The sequence below is a fragment of the Henckelia pumila genome, chromosome 3, assembly GCF_033568475.1.
Source record: "Henckelia pumila isolate YLH828 chromosome 3, ASM3356847v2, whole genome shotgun sequence".
Lineage (NCBI taxonomy): Eukaryota > Viridiplantae > Streptophyta > Magnoliopsida > Lamiales > Gesneriaceae > Henckelia > Henckelia pumila.
This window is the reverse complement of record NC_133122.1, coordinates 41216573-41242696: the sequence shown is the minus strand read 5'-3', so window position 1 is coordinate 41242696 and position 26124 is coordinate 41216573. Positions and strand designations below refer to the sequence as shown.

The 26124-nt window shown below is 36.6% G+C and overlaps 1 protein-coding gene across 1 annotated transcript; it reads left to right on the top strand.

Annotated features, from left to right (window-relative positions):
• The first annotated feature begins 24537 nt into the window (after positions 1–24537).
• Positions 24538–25721, top strand: LOC140893195 (B-box zinc finger protein 20). Its single transcript, XM_073302259.1, has 3 exons — positions 24538–24756; positions 24874–25270; positions 25363–25721. The coding sequence occupies exons 1-2, from the start codon at positions 24574–24576 to the stop codon at positions 25267–25269; spliced, it is 579 nt and encodes a 192-aa protein (XP_073158360.1). The 5' UTR covers positions 24538–24573; the 3' UTR covers position 25270; positions 25363–25721.
• The last annotated feature ends 403 nt before the right edge of the window (positions 25722–26124 follow it).

The window sequence follows — 26124 nt, the reverse complement described above, 5'->3', positions numbered from 1 at the left end:
CGAGTCTAAGTCAAATCCTAGGTGATATGCAAGTATGCAATGCAATCCTATTATATTTAGCTTCCAATTTACATTTCTTCGGTCTTCATTGTCTGCTGGGCCCACCATTTCTTCAAATCTTTGTCTCCCACTAAGTCTAATAAATTTACAATAAATTTCGATGACAAATATGAGATACATTTCTAGGGGTGGGAACGAGCCATAAACCAGGCCCACTTTTATTACATATGACAATCATATTGGGCTATAAACCAAGCCCATTAATGTTAACCAACAACAATAAGACAAATGTAAATCACCTAACATACACCTAAAATATTGGTCATGGCAATCGATCATCCTTTATCCATTAATTAATTCAATAATTAAATAATTGGATAAATATGCAAAGGCATCATAATTTAAAAGATAAAATCATATTTTATCTTATCCATCCATAAGATAATATCTTATCAACAATTGTACCAAAATAATTAATTTTATAAAATTTAATTTAACGGATAAAATTTATAAATTTTCCAAAAATTCAAATTTATCCAAAAATCAATTTTAAAATTTTCGGACTCGAACAATTCGATCCGATGTCTCGTGAACCAATCAAAACAATTTTCGAACGGATCAAAAACTAGAATTTCAAAAAATTAAAATTTTAATTAAAAATTAAAAATAATTTTTTCCCGGGCTGCCCGGGACAATCCTGGGCAGCCCGCGCCCCAAAAAGGGGCCGGGCTGGGCAGCCCGTCGTTGCCCCTTGGGTAGCGCCGTGCGCTGTCCTAGGCAGCGATGGACTCGCTGCCCTTGGGCAGCGACGTAATAGTGGTATCAGAGCAATTAAGAATTGATACCCGGTGCAGCGGAAGTTTAAAATTTTATTTTATTATATGGAACGATTCCATATATGGGTATCAAAACTTTTACGATTAAATTTGTTCAAGTAAAAATAAAATCACAATTAAATTTTTACCTCGTCAAGCAAAGGCTTGATCGTGGACTCCAACAGAATTTAATCTGCTCTTCTTGTAAATCCCGGGAACCGATGACAGTCACGATCTAACTCCGGAATTAGGTCCACGAACGAAAAACAGAAACCCTCTGATTGACTGCACTATAAATCAATCAGAAGTTTTACGTAGAGAATAAACAGATATGATCTGTTAATTCGATTTGTAATTTTTCACAAAAATCACAAGTCGAATTTTCTCCAAAAGGGATAGAGGATTTCAAAAATCCCCATGAAAATTCTAGAGTGTATTTTTTAAAATTGCAATATACAATGTCTCTAATTTTCGAACCCAACACCTTTATTTATAGATAATTTCTAGTTATAATTGTATCAGGACTCTAACTCCTTAAAGCCCACAATCCATAATTTAAGCCCAACAAGCCAAGCCTGTTGTTATAGAAATTAATATAAAATTCATCGTGACTCCGATTGATAAACTGATTTCACCAATGTGCACAGAAACCATTTCTGCATCTTTTAGAGTCAAGATAATTTTTCTGAATCCGAATTCAGTGATTTCCAAAAATGCCCATCCCTATGTCATTTTAGGAAATCCCACTCCCTTTAGTTAAGAAGTCCAACTTCTCTTTCATTAAATTTAACTCTTTAAATTTAACTATCTCTACGGGGTTTTAGTAATCCATTACTTGTGTAATCCTCAATGGTTCAGGAATACAGCTAGCCGTGGGCTCACAACTCCTTGTGACTCGGAACAACAATTTCCGACTTACCCATCGAATCATGGTAAGAGCGCCTAGCAACATCGCCCCATGATTCCCTAGGTATTACTGATAGTGCCTGCAAGAACCAGTAGGATTTGGTTAGCGTACAGTACGGTCCCTTCATCCATATATCCCGATCGAATCAACAACCATTGGTATATCGAGAGTCATTCGAGATTCGATAACTATGCATAACATCTTAGAGATCTATTAGTGACATCGCATGTGTTACTAGGAACACCAAGTAACCTAAAACACATCATGTACTATGGCCAGAGATTCGTCACACTAATATCTCCTCAGATCGCATAGGATATCCACACTCGCAAGTATGTGGTGAATCCTTGACAACAAAGCATCGACTCCTATATGTGTCGTAACTGTACCCAATCTCGACACCAGATGACCCCAATAGAGTCGATAAACGAGTCAAAGTATAGTACTAGCATATAGAGTCTCAATTATGTTTCAAGTAATAAGGACTAATGGTGTACAACCAAAACCGCGGACTTTATCCACTAGATAAGTGATAACCACTTGAAAAGTCTGAATAGGGTAGTTCGATCATTCATCATATGAATATCCATTTGCATGCTTTGAACATCTCTATGTTCCATACCAATGAAACGTGGTACTCGGCATCGCAAATGCTAGTCTCAATCTCGAGCGATCCTTATCCTTATTTGCGGACGGCTCAATTGACTAGGAACTGTTTAGAATATACAGTGACTATAAGATGTGTTTCATGATAGCCATCTCCATGTGCTACCACATCTTACATACACTATAGTATATTCAAGGTCTTTATCAAAACAACAATAGTATATCATAATATAACAATATGAAGAAAGATAAAGTCAATACCATTATAAAAGTGTAAATTATATTAAACAAAAGATTGTTTTACATAAAGTCATAAAAGCCCTTAGCCACAAGTTGGCTAACCGGGCACCCACTCTTTCACATACATATATGTAATTCAAAATAAAATATAAATAATATCAGCATGAAATAAAAATAAGTTTTGCATGCTCCAAAAACACCAAGTGTAGAAATACTAAATTAAAAGTATAATTTTCTTAAAAATCAATAACATAATAAAATATATCTGAAATAATCCTAAGTCATGCAACGGTCACGGGGCCACTGTTCCGTGAGCTCATACGTCCTCACCACCGGTAGGAGCTACATAAAAGTCATCTGTCTCACCTGCACCATATAAGCGTAGTGAGCCTAGGGGCTCAACATGTCTAAACTTGGATAACAAGGTTTAAAATAATGCATCACATAATCATACTAATACATATACATGATACATGAGCATGCATGGAAATATTTTTCATAACATAAATACTGAAACATGTCTTAATCATAAACATCATCTTTCTTCATCATACATAACATAATTGAGCAATGCTTTTGAAACCTGAAGATGGTCCTATCCATAAGTGTGACGCTCATGTGTCGACTGATCAGTTTCCTGAACCAACGTACGATGGCGGTGATAAATCACCTCATATGGTAGTAAACTACCGAATCATATGGTGGATAACCACCCCTATGGTAGTAAAACTACCGAATCATATGGTGAAAAACCATTCCTATGTCACACATACTTCAATTTCCACCAAAATATTTTATTGCTCATCATTTACATAATTATATACATAAGAAATTTCATGAATGCATGCACTGAAAATATGTCCGTAATATATATTTAATTAATTTTTCATAATATACTTAAAATAGACTTCATGCATAAAAATAATTAAATATATATTTCGGACTTATTTATTTTTCATGGGTTGGTCCAGACTGCTGATCACTCACTCTAAGCCCATTAAACTTAAATAAAATCCAATAATCATATCTTAGCCCAAATAACTTGATTAAATTAATTGGGCCTAAATAAAAATATTTAAGCCCATTAATTTAATTAAACCCAATAAAATTCTAGACTGACCCAAAAATCCACTGACTGGCCCAAAAATATTCATGGGCTCCCAAGCCCATAAAAATTATTAGGCTAACTTAAATAAATTATTTAAGGCCCAAATAAAATTATTTGGAGGCCCAAATAATTTTCTAACTAATTATTAAAGCCCAAAATACACTTAAACTATTAAATGCTTAAAAATTAAAATACTCGAGCCCGGCCCACCTAACCCGGACCCGGACCACCTGACCCGACCCACTACACCCCAGACCCGACCCAGAGCCCAGATCCAACCCGGAACCCCTCCTGGACCCTAAACCCGTACCTCCCCCTTCCCAGCTCTCCTCAGCCGTGAGCAGCAGGCTTTGTGGCCTACTTCCGGCCAGCTCTGGCCATCTACCGACTAGAGCTCCACCATCTATACGTAGAGTACTTCAAGACGTTTCCAGAAAGCCAAAAACCAGCCAAAACGGAGTCCTAACGAAGGAGAAAGAATCCCTGCAAGTCGCCCCGTCCTCAGCTCGCGCGCAGACGCGAGCAGTCCCAGCGTTTTGATTTGTGCCGACGACTCAAACCACCAAAGGCCACGAAACCACCTCTCAATCTTAGCCAACATCTAAAACTTTCAAACCAAACAAACCTCACCCAAAATGGTGTCCTGAGGAAGGAGAACGAACCTCTTTTCCAGAGAAGCCTAAACCTGCGCGAACCATGCACCAGAAGTGATTGCTTCGACTTTGACCCATACAGCCCCTTTACAACCACATCACTCAACCATGAGGACCCTAATACCCCTCATGACCCTCAGCTAACTGCCCTGGACCGAACCTTGATGGATAAAACATGAGCATGAACAAGAAATCACCAAAAGCATGCATCAAACCACAATATCTTGCATAAATTCGAACCAAGCAATAATAAATCCTTAAGAAAGATGTCATGCATGATATATAGCTTATATGGTGGCCAAAGAAAAGTTTTAGACATGCCTTGATAATTCTAGGACGATAATTGATGCGTTTACGAGGCTCCGGGACGACGAACGGACCAAAAACTCGATAAATATTTGAAAGATCGGCTATGGAGGCTGATATCTGCTATGGGGCGTGAAGATGGTGATGGAGAAAGGTTGGAGGCGGCTAAGGGAGAGGAAGACGTGAGTTTAGGGTAGATAGGATAGATTTTTGGTTAATTAGAATTTAATTAAGATAATAACTAATTTAAGATAAAATCATGCCTAAAATATAATATTTAAATCTCAACATAACATATTATTCTGATAATAAAAATCAAATCCCGAAATAATATTTTATGCAAATTTTAAAAATTAATAAATGTCAATAAAGGGACTAATTTTGGCTAAAAATCAACCCTTAAATAAATATATAATTAAATACTAAAATTTTCTTGACAAAATACCTTAAAATAATATTTTAAGGCTCATAAAACTCATAAAATATTTTTGGCTAAGAATTTTGGTATCTCGTCCGTCCGCGGTCCCGTCTACGCGATCAAAATAATAAATTCCTTAAAATCTAAAATTTCCATAATTATGGGTTAAATACTAAAATAAATTAAATCATGCATATAAATCACATAATATCACATAAATACATTTAACCCTTAATTAAAAATTAATTTTCTCCTAATTATGAATGCGGATTTACGTTTTAAAATTTCCGGGTGTTACAATTCTCCCCCCCTTAAATTGAATTTCGTCATCGAAATTCGACTGATCAAAATCTAATGACGGAGTCCCTCAAAAATCCAATTTACTAAATCCACGATTACCTATCTAGTTCCCGAGTTTCGGTATCCCAAAAGTCTTGCTTCTGTTGCGCACTCTGATAAACAAAATATTTTATCCTTCCCATTTGTCCTCTTCATCTCCATCAAACCTACATTTATAAACTTCCGCTGCTGAAACACCTCGTAAAGAGAATCATTAAAATTTACTTACATTCCACTGTAAACAAAATCTGATATTTTATACAAATCTTAGTACCATAATGAAAGTACACCCACATACTTACCTCAACTTATACGTACAACTCAAGTATTAACTCTACTATTCGTCTTCCTAAACACAACAATCGCACTATGCCAAAACTTGACTGATTTCATATGCTTATACACCCTACTTATCAATCCTCCAACATTCGTGAGCCGAACTTTTGTTCCCAAATTTACTTATTAAAGCATAGGATTACGATATAAACTCCAATAAACTCAACTTGTAAAGTTTATCCACACACTAGCCTTCTATAATAAGTTAAACATCTTTGAGTCGAACATTTGTCATTCATCGCCATTTTCTTCAACTCATCCATTTACCACTACACTTCCAACTATCAAACACTTGAAAGTCTTAAATATCGAGTTCTATAAATCCATGAAACCCAAAAAAATGAATTTAGTGTCAAACGTCATGTACAACATAAATTCTCCTAACGTCAGGATTATGCTTAAAATATATGAATTCTAATTCTGTGGTTAGTTTAGGCTTAAGGCACTTAGATTCTCCTATTGGAGGAGTGAAATTCCCCGAACAGTATTTACATGTCATCGTTTCTAAATAGCGTAATCATATAACATTCAGTAGTTAATTCCATATCATTTCCTAGTTGCCTCTACTTACAGTCCATGGAATCTAAACTTCTCAAAATCAAAATACTAAGTCAATTATCTAATAAACTGAATGATCCGCTCACAAGTAATACATGTTGGTCTCATGTACAGTCAAAACACAACTAGTACCTTTTTGCTCATGCATCCAAAAATCTTGGTGGAGACACTCCTATAACATGACCTCGTAATTCAAATTTATACAACCCAAGGATATTGAAAGAAAATCAATACAAATACTTATATATAATTAACCCCAACGTAAAACAAAAGTATCGAGATAACAGTTATAATATCAATTCATTACGCTGACTCGTGATTATTCCATGTGCTTCAAATACCCATACATGCGTAGAACCAACAACCCAAATTCTCAAATGACTCAACTCTTAACAAAAGAACTCACTCCAAAAATTATATATATATATATATATATATATATATATATATATCGTCAACTCTTAGGCCATATCTAAAGCTTATATTATACTTGACATCGAAACCGAAATTTTATAACAATTGTGTTATGCCACACCTGACCAATTACACAAACCTATAAAAATTTACACCATCATCATTCAGTCATCACAACATCTATAAGTCAGGCTGACAAGTTTCCAAATCTATTTATTTAAACGTAGTGACTTGAACGTAAAACCCAATACAGCTTACTTGGTAACACCAACCATGCGAACCCCTAAGTCTTATCAAAGATTATCCAATTATTTATCAAACTAACTCTACGATTATTCTTATTCTCAAAGATTCAAGAACCTGATACAAAACATACTTATCATCAATTTATACCTCATATAGTTAAGAGTACAAACTTAAAACCCAAACCATCAAACTATAACCTTATGGTACAAGTGTCATCTCCAAGAAAATCATGACTTATTCGTCAAAGAAAAAAAACCTTAATAGTTAAATGAATGACAATATGATATCTGTGAACCCAACTAGCATAATTTGACACATGCAGACTTAATTCCCAAAAATATATACTAGCCTCTATAAAGTAACATTTTAAATTCACCAAAGAAGAAAATGATACAACCCTCGATTAATCATTCTTGCGAGGAATCCTACTCTCGCATCAAACAATAATTCTATTGCTATCACATAAACTTAATACCTCTTATCGAAATTTACCTTTATTGTTCTATCTTTCGCTATACCTTTATAAAAAAAAATTTCTAGATAGGCCCGCTACCTCTTACCATCACAAACCCAATAATTTACCAATGAAATTATTCTAACTTAAAATCAATAAGTTACTACAAAAAAAATTCAAGTGACAACCCATATATCATAAATATCAAACTTATTTTCAACAAAATAAAACCGAATTCCCAAATTTCGAAATTCCTTGTGGTCAACCTGCCGTATAACATGTCTTGGGGCATACTGCATCACCACACATTCTTCACGTAAATCGCAATGCATAACTAAGTATTTTAAAACTCTGCTAACATAAAGTCTTAAGTCATAACATATGCTCGTGATAAATCATAATAAAATATTTAAAACTTACAGACCGATAGTGAGATTTCTGAGCTTCACGTGGCAGATGGACACCCTCCAAGGACCGTGCTTTGATACCAATTGAAACATCTATGACTCTTTAAACTTAAATGCGGATTTTTTTAAAATAATAACAATACATATACGCCCATACATATATGTAATTCAAAATAAAAGATAAATAATATCAGCATGAAATAAAAATAAGTTTTGCATGCTCCAAAAACACCAAGTGCGGAAATACTAAATTAAAAGTATAATTTTCTTAAAAATCAATAACATAATAAAATATATCTAAAATAATCCTAAGTCATGCAACGGTCACGGGGCCACTGTTCCGTGAGCTCATACGTCCTCACCACCGGTAGGAGCTACATAAAAGTCATCTGTCTCACCTGCACCATATAAGCATAGTGAGCCTAGAGGCTCAACATGTCTAAACTTGGATAACAAGGTTTAAAATAATGCATCACATAATCATACTAATACATATACATGATACATGAGCATGCATGAAAATATTTTTCATAACATAAATACTGAAACATAAATCTTAATCATAAATATCATCTTTCTTCATCATACATAACATAATTGAGCAATGCTTTTGAAACCTGAAGATGGTCCTATCCATAAGTGTGACGCTCATGTGTCGACCGATCAGTCTCCTGAACCAACGTACGATGGCGGTGATAAATCACCTCCTATGGTAGTAAACTACCGAATCATATGGTGGATAACCACCCCTATGGTAGTAAAACTACCGAATCATATGGTGGAAAACCACCCCTATGTCACACATACTTCAATTTCTACCAAAATATTTTATTGCTCATCATTTACATAATTATATACATAAGAAATTTCATGAATGCATGTGTAACACCCGGTATTTTAAATACGTAAATCCGCATGCATAATTAGGATATTTAATTATTTAAATTTGTGATTTATGGGTTAAATAATTATGTGAATTATTTGTGCATGATTTAATTTATTTTTTTAAGCATTTAACCCATAATTAGTGATTTTTACGTTTTTTAGTATTTTAATTGTTTTGATTGCGTAGACGGGACCGTGGACGGATGAGATGACAACTTTCTAGCCAATTTATTCCATGAGCATTTTTTAGAGCCCAAAAATATTATTTTGAGTTTTATTGCCTCAAAATATTTAGTATTTAATTTTATATAATTTTAGGAGTCCATTTTTATCCAAATTTAGCCATTTTAATGACTTTTAATTATTTTTAAAATTCCCTAAATTTGTAATTTCGGGATTTTTATATTTTTAACTTAAGTTATCAGATTTTAACTTTTATTTGGAGTTTTAAAATTTTATATTTTATATTTAAAACTTTTAATTATCCTAAAACCTATTTTAATTAAATTAAAAACCCAAAAACCTAATCTACCCAAACCCACCCGATCACTCACACATTCAGCCGCCTCCCTCCCCTCCATTCATCATTTTCATCGGCTTCCCACAGAAAAACCCCATAGCCTCGGTTGTTCAAGCTCCAAGTTGGTCGTTCGTCGTCCCGGAATCGTCCCACGCACGTTTTTCTCTTAAAACTACGGTGCAAGGCATGATTCTTCTTATTTTTACGTACTATATCAGTGTATATTATGAGTGTGTCATGTATGCCTCAAATTATTTTTAGATTTTCAGAAATACGAGTCGGTTTTGATGTTGGGGACATGTTTATGCAATGGTTTTATCATGACTCACGTTTCCTTTAGCCATGGTTGTTCTAGCTGCTGGTCCATGGTTAGAGACGTGGCTTGGGGTCCCTAGAGTCAAGGTGTGTGGTTGGATCGAGGGAAGGAAAGGCTGAGTCGAGGCTGCACCAGATCTTGTGCAGCTGCGTGCGTGGGCTAGGGTTGTTGGAAGAGGGCTGGGGTCTCCTTCTTTGGGTTGCATGCTGGCAGGGTTAAGGGCAGGTTAGGACCGCTTAGACGTGGGCTACGTCTGGGCGGTGGTGCTCCGGCCAGGGGAGGCCGGAGCCGGGCGGCAGCAGGCCATGAAGGCCTGCTGCTCGCGGCGCCGAGAAGGGAAGGGGAGGGGGAGCTTCGGGTTTAGGGTTAGGGTGTGGTTCCGGGTCGGGTCTGTGGTCCGGGTCGGGTCAGTAGGGTAGTGGGTCGGGTTAAGTTGGTCCGGGTCCAGGTTGGTGGGCCGGGCTCGAGTCTTTTTATTTTTAAAGTATTTTATGAATTAATTGGTTTTTGGGTCAATTAATTAGAAATAAAATTATTTGGACTCCCAAATAATTTTATTTGAGCTTTTAAAATTTTAATTAAGTTAGTCCATTGATTTTATGGGCTTTTGAGCCCATAAAAGTTATTGGGTCAGTCTTTGGGCTTTTGGGCCCATTGGGCCAGTTTAAGTTGTTTTTGGCCCTAGAATGTTTTATGGGCTTTAAATTATTTTAATTGGGCTTAGAACAATTCTATTGGGCTTAAGTATGTTATTGGGCCAGATTTAAGTAATTGGGCTTGAGTGTTAGGGCAGCAGTCCAGTACAATCCATGAGAAATTTGCATGTGTCCTGATTATATATTTAATTATTTTTATGCATTGAAGTTATTTTTAATATTTATATGTTAGTAAGAAATTAAATTAAATATATATGAAGGAGACACATTTTTAATTAAGTACATGCATTCATGAAATAATTTTATGCATAATTAAATGTTTTAGGTTGAGCAATAATAAAATATTTTATGTTGGAAGTTGAAGTAGTGTGACAATTTAAGGGGGATTCGTCCCCATATGTGAACTATTAAAGGACAGTTTACTGACAATTTAAGAGGTGATTCGTCACCGCCACGTACGTTGGTTTTCACGCTGATCAGTATTTAATGTATGATTTAAGGTTACACTACGGATACAACCATGCGATGTTAGAAAATTATTTGCTCAACAATATTTATGTATTATGTTATTTAAGTTAATTTAAGTTATGATATGTTATGATATTTCTAAGCATGCTCATTCATGTATATGTTATGTATTAATATTTAATTGTTTTAAATTATTTTAAACCCTTGTTATGTTAGCATGTTGGGCCTCTAGGCTCACTACACTGGTATGGTGCAGGTGAGTTCGTAGAGGAGGATGTAGCTCCTACCGGCGGCGAGGACATATGAACGGACATGCAGTGACCCCGTGACCGTGATAGATGTCTGAGTCACATTGCATGTTTTTTATTGTGTCAACATGTTACACATTTTATATTATTTTTCAGTGGTTGTGAGTTTTGAATATTTTATTGAATATTTTCAGTGCATGCAAATTTTTAATCATTTTATTTATACAGTACTTTTAATTAAATGTTTGACTCAGATATTTATTTTATTTAAAGAATGAAATTTTTTATTTAAGTTATTTATTTATTTATTTTAAATCTTTTTATTCTGTGCATGTATGTATGGGCATATATGTGCATATTTTATTTAGTAAGTATATATATAAAAAAAAAAAATTCCGCATATTTATTTATTAATTATAGAGTTAGGGTCGTTTCAGTTGGTATCAAAGCACGGTCCTTGGAGGGGTCATTACTGCAATGCGAGCTCAGAAATCCACGCTACCGGTCTGTAAGTTTTAAGTGTTTATAGCATGATTTAATTCTTTGGATTTAAGTTAGTATTACTTTTAAACAACTTATTTATGCATGGCGATTTACGTAAAGAAATATGTGGTGGTGCAGAATGCCTCCCAAACCGATGAACAGACGTGGGGGATCTCCACCTCCACCTCCACCTCCGCAGAACCCTCTAGCAGCATTGGAGCAGGCCAATGCGAATATGATGGCAGGGATTACTGCTCTGTTAGAGCAGCAGACTACTCGTCCTAGGTTGTCCCATGAGGAGGACGTTGCTGAGAGGTTTCAGAAGAAGGGACCCAAGAAGTTTGTTGGTACCACCGATCCTTTGGTGGCTGAGGGATGGATTCGATCTTTGGAGTCCATCTTTGCTTATATGGGGATCACAGACACCGACAGAGTGAACTGTGTGACGTACATGCTGAGGGGTGACGCAGCGCTTTGGTGGGAGGGTGCTGCCAGGGGAGTTCACCTTCCTACACTGACATGGATAGAGTTTAGGCATATCTTCTACGCCAAGTACTTCACTGAGGATGTGCGCAGTCGCATGATCCGGGAGTTTATGAGTCTCCGTCAGGGGGACAAGACAGTGGTCGAGTATGTGAGACAGTTCGAGAGGGGCTGTCGCTTTGTGCCTCTGATTTCAGATAGTCCACCAGAGAAGTTGAGGCAGTTTGTGGAGGGTTTGAGGGCGGATATTAAGCATGATGTTCGCATGGCAGACGTCCTTACTTATGAGTCTGCAGTCAGTAGAGCCTTGCGTTTCGAGGAAGGTCGGAGAGAGATCCAGAGGGAGCAGCAGGGTAAGAGGCAGTTTCAGGCTGGGTATCAGCGACCATCTTCGCAGCCTCCTGCGAAGAAGCAGTTTACAGGGCCGGTTAAGGGCCCGAATCCATAGCAGAGGCCACAGCAGCAGAGGGGCGGGGCCCCTAATGCCATAGGTTATCCTACTTGCCCGAAGTGTCAGAAGATGCATTCGGGACCTTGTCTATTGGGAGCAGGAGTTTGCTACCACTGTAGGGAGCCAGGGCATCAGATAGCTAACTGCCCGAGGAAGAAAAACACCGCTGGTAGAGTGTTTGTGATGCAGGCCGAGGAGGTAGATCCAGACACCTCATTGATCACCGGTATATCTTACCCCTAACATTTTAATAATTTTCCTTTGGTTAAAATTTCGTCTTTATTTTGGAATTGTTGTTATTTGGGTTATTCAACTGCATGTTAGAATAGGAAGCATGTTTTACTTGTGATTAGAATTAAGAATTAGTAGTGGCTCGTTGGGGAAAATTTGGTAGTGGTATGAAATTGTTGGGAATTTTCTGCATGCAGGGAGAATTCTAGTTGGAGGCAACTCCACGTTTGCGTTGCTAGATTCAGGGGCTACGCATTCGTTTATCTCCCTGGAGTTTATCAGGCGGGTAGACATCATACCTGAGAGTATTGACAGTGGGTATGATGTTACTATGCCGTCAGGGCAGATTATTTCTACCTCGAAGGTTATTCGAGGACTGGAGTTGGAGCTGCAGGGACACTCCATTCGAGCAGATGTGGTGGTTTTGCCATTGAGTGGATTCGATTTGATTTTGGGTATGGACTGGTTGACAGTCAATGGAGCTTCGATTGATTTTCGTCGGAGATCAGTGTCAGTGAGACCTACAGTAGGCGACCCGTTCACTTTTCATGCATCTCAGAGCAGTGATATTCCTCAGGTGATATCTCTTATTCAGGCGAGGAAGCTGTTGAGACGGGGTTGCCAGGGGTTTCTAGCGAGTATCGTCACGACTTCAGCGCCATCTAGCAGATCATTATCAGAGATAGAGGTGGTTCGTGATTTTCCGGATGTCTTTCCGGAGGATGTTGCAGGAATTCCACCAGTGAGAGATGTGGAGTTCAGCATCGACTTAGTGCCAGACACCGTGCCTATCTCTAAGGCACCGTACAGACTTGCTCCTACCGAGATGAAAGAGTTGAAGGAGCAGATTCAGGAGTTGTTAGAGAAAGGCTTTGTTCGTCCTAGCTTTTCTCCGTGGGGAGCTTCGGTGTTATTTGTGAAGAAGAAAGATGACAGTATGAGACTGTGCATCGATTACCGAGAGCTCAACAGGGTCACAGTGAAGAACAAGTATCCACTGCCGAGGATAGAGGATTTATTTGACCAGTTGCAGGGAGCTTCGGTGTTCTCCAAGATCGACCTGCGATCTGGTTATCATCAGTTGCGTGTTAGAGATGCAGATGTGTCTAAGACTGCTTTCAGGACACGATATGGGCATTACGAGTTCTTAGTGATGCCATTTGGGATGACCAATGCTCCAGCGGTTTTCATGGATCTCATGAACCGAGTCTTTCAGCCGTATCTAGATCAGTTCATCATAGTCTTCATTGATGATATTTTGATATATTCTAGGAGCATCGAGGAGCATAGACAGCATCTTCAGACATCCTTGCAGACTTTGAGGGAGCATCGGTTGTATGCCAAGTTCAGCAAGTGCGAGTTTTGGCTTAAGCAGGTGGCATTTCTTGGCCACATTATTTCGAGAGATATGATTGCAGTTGATCAGTCGAAGGTTGAGGCAGTGCAGAATTGGGGTATTTCGAAGAATGCTTTGGAGATTCGCAGTTTCTTGGGTTTGGCAGGATATTATAGGAAGTTCATCAAGGGTTTTTCCTCTATTGCAGTACCCTTGACTCCCTTAACCAAGAAGAATGCGAAGTTAATATGGAGTTCAAACTGTCAGAGGAGCTTCGATCAGCTGAAGGAGGCACTCACTACTGCACCGGTGTTAGCAGTGACAGTACCACACGAGGAGTTAGTGGTGTACACCGATGCGTCTAAGCTGGGTTTAGGCGCAATACTTATGCAGTGTGGCAAGGTTATTGCGTATGCGTCGAGGCAGCTGAAGGTTCATGAGCAGAATTACTCGACGCATAACTTGGAGTTAGCAGCAGTGGTTTTCGCTTTGAAAATCTGGAGGCACTATCTGTATGGAGAGAAGTGCAAGATTTTCACAGACCACAAGAGTCTCAAGTACTTCTTCACACAGAAGGAGTTGAACATGAGACAGCGCCAATGGTTGGAGTTGGTGAAAGATTATGACTGTGACATTAGCTACCATCCGGGTAAAGCTAATGTAGTAGCAGATGCTTTGAGTCGGAAGTCGTCAGTGGTCTCATGTTTGACCATACAGTTACCACTACAGAGCGAGATTCAGAGATTTGACTTGGAGTGTTATCCGAGTGGTCATGCACCGAGCTTGTCAGTGTTGACGGTGCAGCCAGTTCTGCGAGATCGGATTAGGGATGGACAGTCTACTGATGAGGAGTTGCAGCGATGGAGACAGAGAGATGAGGCTAGGGGTAACCTCTTGTATACAGTGGTGGATGGTATCGTTCAGTACCGTGGTAGGATGTGGGTACCGAACGTCGATCAGTTGAGAGCTGAGATTTTAGCAGAGGCTCACACATTTCCGTACTCCATTCACCCTGGAAGTACGAAGATGTACAAAGATTTGCAGCTATTGTATTGGTGGCCCGGAATGAAGAATGACATCGGGAGAGTGGTGTCAGAGTGCTTGACTTGTCAGCAAGTCAAGGCAGAGCATCAGCGTCCAGCAGGACTTCTTAGACCTCTTCCTATTCCGGAATGGAAATGGGAGAATATTACGATGGACTTTGTGGTTGGCTTACCGAGGAGTGCCAGAGGTTGCACAGCGATTTGGGTGATTGTGGATAGACTCACCAAGTCAGCTCATTTCTTGCCGGTGAGGACTACTTATTCTTTGACACAGTATGCAGAGCTTTACATCAGAGAGATTGTTAGACTGCATGGCATACCAGTGTCTATTGTGTCAGACAGAGATCCGAGATTCACATCTGCGTTTTGGAAGAGTCTGCACACAGCATTGGGGACTAGGCTTTTGTTCAGCACAGCATTTCATCCCCAGACAGATGGTCAGTTTGAGAGAGTGATCCAGGTTCTCGAGGATCTTCTGAGAGCTTGTGTCATTGATTTTCGGGGCTCTTGGGAGACTAGACTGCCATTAGTGGAGTTTACCTATAACAACAGTTTTCAGTCGTCTATAGGTATGACTCCTTATGCAGCATATGCAGATCTCCTGTTCATTGGGATGAGGTTGGTGAGCGGATTTTACTGGGTCCTGAGATTGTGCAGCAGACAGCTGACATTGTGACTCAGATTCGAGATCGGATGAGGACTGCTCAGAGTCGATAGAAGAGTTATGCAGATGCCAGACGACGAGAGTTGGAGTTCGCTGTAGATGATCACGTATTCCTGAAGGTGTCACCTATGAAGGGAGTAGTGCGTTTTGGCCGGAGAGGCAAGCTTAATCCGAGGTATATAGGGCCATTCGAGATCTTGGAGAGAGTTGGCACGTTGGCCTACCGTTTAGCTCTACCACCGGGGCTAGCGGCAGTGCACAACGTTTTCCATGTATCCATGCTTCGGAGATATATCTCTAACCCGTCGCATGTTTTGGATTTCGAGCCCTTGCAGTTGCCACCAGATCTAGTTTATGAGGAGAGGCCAGTGCGGATCTTGGCTAGGGAGGAGCGAAGGCTTAGGACGCGGGTCATACCGATGGTCAGAGTCCAGTGGCTGAATCACTCAGAGGAGGAAGCTACTTGGGAGACCGAGGCAGATATGAGAACTCGCTACCCGGAGTTGTTCGGGTAAGTACTTTAAATTTCGAGGACGAAATTCAATTTAAGGGGGGGAGAATTGTAACACCCGGTATTTTAAATACGTAAATCCGCATGCATAATTAGGATATTTAATTATTTAAATTTGTGATTTATGGGTTAAATAATTATGTGAATTATTTGTGCATGATTTAATTTATTTTTTTAAGCATTTAACCCATAATTAGTGATTTTTATGATTTTTAGTATTTTAATTGTTTTGATTGCGTAGACGGGACCGTGGACGGACGAGATAACAACTTTCTAGCCAATTTATTCCATGAGCATTTTTTAGAGTCCAAAAATATTATTTTGAGTTTTATTGCCTCAAAATTTTTAGTATTTAATTTTATATAATTTTAGGAGTTCATTTTTATCCAAATTTAGCCATTTTAATGACTTTTAATTATTTTTAAAATTTCCTAAATTTGTAATTTCGGGATTTTTATATTTTTAACTTAAGTTATCAGATTTTAACTTTTATTTGGAGTTTTAAAATTTTATATTTTATATTTAAAACTTTTAATTATCCTAAAACCTATTTTAATTAAATTAAAAACCCAAAAACCTAATCTACCCAAACCCACCCGATCACTCACACATTCAGCCGCCTCCCTCCCCTCCATTCATCATTTTCATCGGCTTCCCACAGAAAAACCCCATAGCCTCGGTTGTTCAAGCTCCAAGTTGGTCGTTCGTCGTCCCGGAATCGTCCCACGCACGTTTTTCTCTTAAAACTACGGTGCAAGGCATGATTCTTCTTATTTTTACGTACTATATCAGTGTATATTATGAGTGTGTCGTGTATGCCTCAAATTATTTTTAGATTTTCAGAAATACGAGTCGGTTTTGATGTTGGGGACATGTTTATGCAATGGTTTTATCATGACTCACGTTTCCTTTAGCCATGTTTGTTCTAGCTGCTGGTCCATGGTTAGAGACATGGCTTGGGGTCCCTAGAGTCAAGGTGTGTGGTTGGATCGAGGGAATGAAAGGCTGAGTCGAGGCTGCACCAGATCTGGTGCAGCTGCGTGCGTGGGCTAGGGTTGTTGGAAGAGGGCTGGGGTCTCCTTCTTCGGGTTGCATGCTGGCAGGGTTAAAGGCAGGTTATGAATTAATTGGTTTTTGGGCCAATTAATTAGAAATAAAATTATTTGGACTCCCAAATAATTTTATTTGGGCTTTTAAAATTTTAATTAATTTAGTCCATTGATTTTATGGGCTTTTGAGCCCATAAAATTTATTGGGCCAGTGTTTGGGCTTTTGGGCCCATTGGGCCAGTTTAAGTTGTTTTTGGGCCTAGAATGTTTTATGGGCTTTAAATTATTTTAATTGGGCTTAGAACAATTCTATTGGGCTTAAGTATGTTATTGGGCCATATTTAAGTAATTGGGCTTGAGTGTTAGGGCCAGCAGTCCAGTACAATCCATGAGAAATTTGCATGTGTCCTGATTATATATTTAATTATTTTTATGCATTGAAGTTATTTTTAATATTTATATGTTAGTAAGAAATTAAATTAAATATATATGAAGGACACACATTTTTAATTAAGTACATGCATTCATGAAATAATTTTATGCATAATTAAATGTTTTAGGTTGAGCAATAATAAAATATTTTATGTTGAAAGTTGAAGTAATGTGACAATTTAAGGGGGATTCGTCCCCATATGTGAACTATTGAAGGGCAGTTTACTGACAATTTAAGAGGTGATTCGTCACCGCCACGTACGTTGGTTTCCACGCTGATCAGTATTTAATGTATGATTTAAGGTTACACTACGGATACAACCATGCGATGTTAGAAAATTATTTGCTCAACAATATTTATGTATTATGTTATTTAAGTTAATTTAAGTTATGATATGTTATGATATTTCTAAGCATGCTCATTCATGTATATGTTATGTATTAATATTTAATTGTTTTAAATTATTTTAAACCCTTGTTATGTTAGCATGTTGGGCTTCTAGGCTCACTACACTGGTATGGTGCAGGTGAGTTTGTAGAGGAGGATGTAGCTCCTACCGGCGGCGAGGACATATGAGCGGACATGCAGTGACCCCGTGACCGTGATAAATGTCTGAGTCACATTGCATGTTTTTGATTGTGTCAGCATGTTACACATTTTATATTATTTTTCAGTGGTTGTGAGTTTTGAATATTTTATTGAATATTTTCAGTGCATGCAAATTTTTAATCATTTTATTTATGCAGTACTTTTAATTAAATGTTTGACTCAGATATTTATTTTATTTAAATAATGAAATTTTTTATTTAAGTTATTTATTTATTTATTTTAAATCTTTTTATTCTGTGCATGTATGTATGGGCATATATGTGCATATTTTATTTAGTAAGTATATATAAAAAAAAAAAAAATTGCGCATATTTATTTATTAATTATAGAGTTAGGGTCATTTCAGCATGCACTGAAAATATGTCCGTAATATATATTTAATTAATTTTTCATAATATACTTAAAATAGACTTCATGCATAAAAATAATTAAATATATATTTCGTACTTATTTATTTTTCGTGGGTTGGTCCAGACTGCTGATCACTCACTCTAAGCCTATTAAACTTAAATAAAATCCAATAATCATATCTTAGCCCAAATAACTTGATTAACTTAACTGGGCCTAAATAAAAATATTTAAGCCCATTAATTTAATTAAACCCAATAAAATTCTAGACTGACCCAAAAATCCACTGACTGGCCCAAAAATATTCATGGACTCCCAAGCCCATAAAAATTATTAGGCTAACTTAAATAAATTATTTAAGGCCCAAATAAAATTATTTGGATGCCCAAATAATTACTAACTAATTATTAAAGCCCAAAATACACTTAAACTATTAAATGCTTAAAAATTAAAATACTCGAGCCTGGCCCACCTAACCCGGACCCGAACCACCTAAACCAAGCCACTACACCCCAGACCCGACCCAGAGCCCAGATCCAACCCGGAACCCCTCCTGGACCCTAAACCCATAGCTCCCCCTTCCCAGCTCTTCTCAGCCGTGAGCAGCAGGCTTTGTAGCCTGCTGCCGGCCAGCTCTGGCCATCTACCGGCCAGAGCTCCACCATCTACACCTATAGGACTTCAAGAAGTTTCCAGAAAGCCAAAAACCAGCCAAAACGGAGTCCTAACGAAGGAGAATGAATCTCTGCAAGTTGCCCCATCCTCAGCTCGCGCGCAGACGCGAGCAGTCCCAGCGTTTTGCTTCGTGCCAAAGACTCAGACCACCAAAGGCCACGAAACCACCTCTCAATCTTAGCCAACATCTAAAGCTTTCAAACCAAACAAACCTCACCCAAAATGGTGTCCTGAGGAAGGAGAACGAACCTCTTTTCCACAGAAGCCTAAACCTGCGCGAACCATGCACCAGAAGTGATTGCTTTGACTTTGACCCATCCAGCCCCTTTCCAACCATATCACTAGACCATGAGGACCCTAAAACACCCCTTGACCCTCAGCTAACTGCCCTGGACCGACCCTTGATGGATAAAACATGAGCATGAACAAGAAATCACCAAAAGCATATTCATCAAACCACAATATCTTGCATAAATTCGAACCAAGCAATAATAAATCCTTAAGAAAGATGTCATGCATGATATATAGCTTATATGGTGGCCAAAGAAAAGTTTTAGACATGCCTTGATAATTCTAGGACGATAATTGATGCGTTTACGAGGCTCCGGGACGACGAACGGACCAAAAACTCGATAAATATTTGAAAGATCGGCTATGGAGGCTGATATCTGCTATGGGGCGTGAAGATGGTGATGGAGAAAGGTTGGAGGCGGCTAAGGGAGAGGGAGACGTGAGTTTAGGGTAGATAGGATAGATTTTTGGTTAATTAGAATTTAATTAAGATAATAACTAATTTAAGATAAAATCATGCCTAAAATATAATATTTAAATCTCAACATAACATATTATTCTGATAATAAAAATCAAAATACCGAAATAATATTTTAGGCAAATTTTAAAAATTAATAAAAGTCAATAAAGGGACTAATTTTGGCTAAAAATCAACCCTTAAATAAATATATAATTAAATACTAAAATTTTCTTGACAAAATACCTTAAAATAATATTTTAAGGCTCATAAAACTCATAAAATATTTTTGGCTAAGAATTTTGTTATCTCGTCCGTCTGCGGTCCCGTCTACGCGATCAAAATAATAAATTCCTTAAAAACTAGAATTTCCATAATTATGGGTTAAATACTAAAATAAATTAAATCATGCATATAAATCACATAATATCACATAAATACATTTAACCCTTAATTAAAAATTAATTTTCTCCTAATTATGCATGCGGATTTACGTTTTAAAATTTCTGGGTGTTACAACATAAGCACGCTGAAAAGACCCGTCTTGATACAGTGGGTCGTTACAAATGGTATCAGAGCCGACCTCTCTTAGTACGGTATGGTTCGGGGACGAACCAAGCGGAAGCTGGTGGACATGTGACGTCCGGGGCTGATGAGGCAGGGAGTGATCGCTGGTGCCAAGAGGTTGCACGGACAATGAGCGGCTCCTGGTAGGCTTCTAGACGGAGGGAGACATGAATGAACCGATCCCATGCCGGAATAAGAGGGATTCTGAGACTGTGTAGGTATGGGACTACCTACATGGTTGAGGAGAGCTTAAAACATTTCATATGTGCTACTCATATCAAGAAGGTGCATCTTCTTTTCGGGAGCTCATCACATAATAACTCTAAAGTTAAGCGTGCTTGACTTGGAGCAATTATAGGATGAGTGACCACCTGAGAAGTTTTTCAGGGTGCGTGTGAATGAGGACATAAGCACGCTGAAAAGACCCGTCTTGATACAGTGGGTCGTTACATATATATATAATTGAGAATTTTTTGAACATACTTATGTTCTTAGATCTCACAAAAAAATTGAAAAATAAGAAAGAAAACATAGTTTTATCTTTAAATTTACTTCCGAAGCTTAAAAAAAAAGCCCCATTTCTTTATTTAGTGTGAACTAATTATTACTTAAAAAATATAAAACGATCAAATAGTGTTCAAAGTGATTTGAATATATCACAAAAGGTATATTTCCGTGTAGATAAATCTATCTAATAAATTAATCCGTTGTTTCAAAATTTATCTCATTCGTGACTTGTCAATCTATTAATAGAGCACATTTTAGAAAAGTATACCCTACTTTTAGATCCATAGACAAATAGATGTTTGACTTTTAAAAACCTATTTAATTTCAACCAAAATAAAAAAGATCCATTTTGCCCCTTCCCCTATGTTTACATGATAAGGCTATTAATTTTAATTCAAATATATGTTCTCTAATTTTTAAAAATAAGTATAATTTTTTTAATACAAAATAACCGAGCTATTAATAATGTCACCTGATTTTTTTCAAGGACTATAAATAGAAAAACCATGTTCCCCCATTGTAATAATTTCACGCCACCCATATTTCCTGGTTTACATTTAAGACTTTCTAACGCATGAATTGGGATTTTCTAGTGCATGTTTGTGTCCAATCAAACACCACCTTTTGAATTTTGATCAAAATTTTCTCCCCCATGTGGGAAACATTAGAACCTTGCAAATTCCAAGGTTAAATAGTTACATTACCAATCATTGTTTCCCAAACAATGTGAACCGTGGCACCGACAATATGGGGGAAAAAAAATTAGGTCAATTTTTTGAAATAAAAACAAAAAACACAGACAATATGGGGTTTCAATTCGATAAAATTATTAACAAGGTTTCACATGTTAATTTTGTGAGATATATTTTTTATTATTATAAAAATATTACTTATACCTATTATATATATATATATATATATATATATATATATATATATATAAATCCATGAGATCATTTAACAAAAAACTTATACTGTTAAAAAATATGAGGAAATATTTTGTATTTTATTTAAATAATTAATGCGTGTGTTGCCTGTATCATGTTTTATATATATATATATATATATATATATATATATATATAGAGTTTTTTTCAAGTGCCCACCTACCATGCTCACCAATGATGTGACACTATTCTATTGGACCTACAGTTTATCACATCTTTATCACATCCAATAGAATAATGCCACATCATTGGTGGGCATGGTGGTGGGCATAGTAGGTGGGCACTTGTAAGAAACTATATATATATATATATATATATATGTGTGTGTGTGTGTGTGTATGTATTTTTATATTAGACATAAGAGTAATAAGATTGAAAACATATAAAAAAAACATCTGTTTAAATAATTTATTGATAGACGAAAGTCAAATGTGTCAAGAGTAAAATATATCTACTATTTAGTTAACATACAAATTGAAGTTATAAAAGTTGTTTCTCGCATTTTGACAAAAAAAAAACAAGAATTTTTTAAAAAGATTTTTAGATATGAATTGATACCGTGTTTGAACGAAATACTTTCATATATCTTAAATAAGTTTTGAGACGGTTACATATATTGATATAAATGATATTCATAAAACGAGTCGATCCGATCTACACCTACATGTACAAATTTGTTTTATAAGATAGTCGTCTCATAAAAATTACATGCTTAAAAAAACAAAAACACAATATATAAATAACAATAGACTGTTGTGATGAAAATCGATGATACAATTTGAGATCACAACTAAACATACACCGTTATCTATTATTTCAATCGACATTGAACCAAAAAAATTTCATAAATCTTTAAAAAAAAAAATATCGTCAAAAATAAAATAAAATAAAATAAAAAAGTACTCGTGGGTTTATTGATCTCCTTCTATTTTCAAAGATTCTGCCTAAAATTCAATTATCCAAATATGTATCCTTGAAAATAATATGAAAAGGCATGATTTGTCAGTTACCGAGCAGCTAGCTAGCTAGCCCACCTAAATATTATTTAGGAACGTGCATTAAGTCAATGGTTGATATTTTGATGTACGTAGAAGCAATCTCCACCTCATTGTTTATATATTTTCGAAACCTACATCTATTAACATATTCAAGCCGTATAATTTTAGTTGACAAGGCATTGTCAATTATTGTCTGTTATTTTTTTCCCCCTATTTTCAGTGTTCATCTTTGAAACTTGAATACAACGAGCAAACGACCATTTCGTAAAGATGTTTATTCAAAACGAAATAAGTTAATCGTAGATTGAAATTATAAATTTTCATAAAATATCTCTTGATCGTGACAAGGGTGAGAGTGAGACTGTAAGTGCCATTAGATATTTTGCTTAAATTTCACTACTTACCTCGCAAATTAATTTTGTTTTTTTTATATATGTACCTGGATAAATTCATCATGGTAGTGTTTTTTCCCTCAATTTGAGGATGATCTAGGTTTTTTCATACCTTTGAAAATTATAATTTTTTTTAATCGTCCAACTTGTATGTTTTTTTAATTTTGTCTTAGTCTAAATTTTATTTTATTTGTATTCTATTTATTTTTTCACTGAAGCAGATAACGTGACACTTAAAACTGCTAATGTATCACCGAAAGTTGTTGGATCTAGCGTTATGTATGTGGCCACATAGGCACATACATTGATGATATATTAGATGTCAAGTTAACATTTGATGAAACATTATCGTAGATGAAGTCAAAATGTTTTTAATTAATTGATAACAAGATTAAAATTTAAAACAAACATGTTACATGAAAAAATATATATATATATAATTTTTCCTCTTAATCCGAGACGTACAATTTTTTTTCAACACCAAATATTATAAATTAAGAAGTGGGATAACTATATCCACATGGTATCAAGATTTAGATTCTAACCATACACATAACAGTCAACAGATAACCATTATGTGCCATCATGTACACCATTATATAATTTAATCGACTTCTATTTCTATATATATAAAAAATTTCCCTTATTTAATTTTTGTCCCAACCCCCAACCCCTATATCGAAGCTACATATTAAAAAAATCGAAATTATTCTGCTCAAAACGAGAATGCTTGCATTTCCTCAATAAATGAGACCCCATACAGCCCCGCTCTCCATTCATCACCAAATACAACCAAAGTACGCCCCCCTCTACCAAATCCACCCAAATTATTATATACTCCATCTTTTTTTATAAATCTTTAAATATATGTACATATATTTTGCGTTTCACAAGAGAGTTTGCTTAATACAATTTATCTGATTTAGTACTGCCAATTGTGGTGATTTAGTGCTGCCAAATGTAAAGGATCCTTATTGGATTAAATTTCTTGGTCGATAGAGACCCCACACACCACTATTTGTGAACAAGAAAGGGAAACAATTGATGGAAGTAATTATAAAATGGCCAAATTGCATGAAATCTTTTTCCAGAACTCTCTTTATATATCAAATAGCTTAGCTGTGTCCCTTCCTATACCATTCTACCAACCATTTTCTCAATATCTCCAAATATCTATAACAAAACAAACAATAAACAAATGAAGATTCAATGCGATGAATGTGGGAAGGAAGCATATGTTTTCTGCACCGCGGATGAGGCAGCCCTTTGCCGAAACTGCGACGATCGAATCCACAACGCCAACAAAATTGCCCGCAAACATCCCCGTTTCTCCCTTCAACACCCTCTCTGCAAAGAGTCCCCCAGCTGCGACGTTTGCCAGGTGACAAACACATGCCATCAACTTTACCAAAAAAAAAAAAAAATGTGATCTTTTCAAATTTTTCGACGAATTTTCGGACGAATCATATGTTTATATGCTTCATTTATCATCGTACAGGAAAGGAGGGCGTTACTGTTTTGCCAAGAAGACAGGGCTTTGCTTTGCAAAGAGTGTGATGTTCCAGTACACAGAGCCAATGAACACACCAGCAAGCACAACAGGTTTCTGCTCACAGGAGTCAAGATTTCGCCAGCCGCCGATTCCGAACACCAAGCTACCACTTCCCCCGTCAAGAATTCAGCAACCAACGACGTAAGTTTCCAATGGAATTCTGTTTCAAATCATTCAGAACAAATGTCGAATCTTTACGGGTACGATGACGAATCGAGTCAGCGGCTGGTTGACCAGCAGGGCTCTGCTTCAACCAGTGGCATATCAGAGTATTTGATGGAGAGTTTGCCTGGTTGGCATGTTGAGGATTTGATGGATCCTTCTCCATTTCGGTTTCTTTGAGGTTTGCTAATTAAATTTTATACATGCTATTAGTAATAAGAAATTACATTTTCACATGAAAGTGACGAAACTAAAAATTGTACCCTTTTACAGATGAAGAATTTGGGAAGATATTTTTGGAGCTTTTCCCACGAAAAGTGTGGTACGTACCATAACATCAAATTGCGGGAAAAAGACACGGGGATATGTTTGCATAAATTTTGGTGAAAAGGCCACAATTAGAATTTGTCAAGAATCCCATTTCATTCTTTAGTTTCCCTTTTATTAATGTTCCCCAATTCTTCTTCTTGTTTTAGTTGGGTACTTCCTATGAGTTTTCAAATGGGTTAAAATCAATGGATCTGTGAGATATTCTAGTGATTCTGATACGTTCGTAGAATTAAATGATTGCTTTAATGTGACCAGCTAAAAGAGCAGGTTCTTGTGTCTCCTGAATATGTAAAAAGCACAGTTCAAAGAATTTAATAAGACAGATTGGAAAAGTATGCTACTTGAGAGTAAAATATTCATTTGCATCAATATCTATGTATATATCATCAATGTAGGCCTCGGGAATAAACCACACAAAGGTCTTTGCTTGCTTTGTATACTATTGTAGGGAAAGAAGAATTTCGAATGTTTAATTTAATGATGATATGTTGGGCTAATTGCACATGGAATGGGAATCGAAAAGTGTATAACTCTCCAAAAAATATTAATAGGTTAAATATATATTTTATTTTTTTAAAAAAATCAAATACATTTAATCTGTGTTAAAAAACTCAAACACATTCACCTCATTTTTATGGGATTTAATGTCTGTTTTTTTTAAAAACATGAAGTTTTTATAATGACCTTTACTTTTCCACAAGGTTT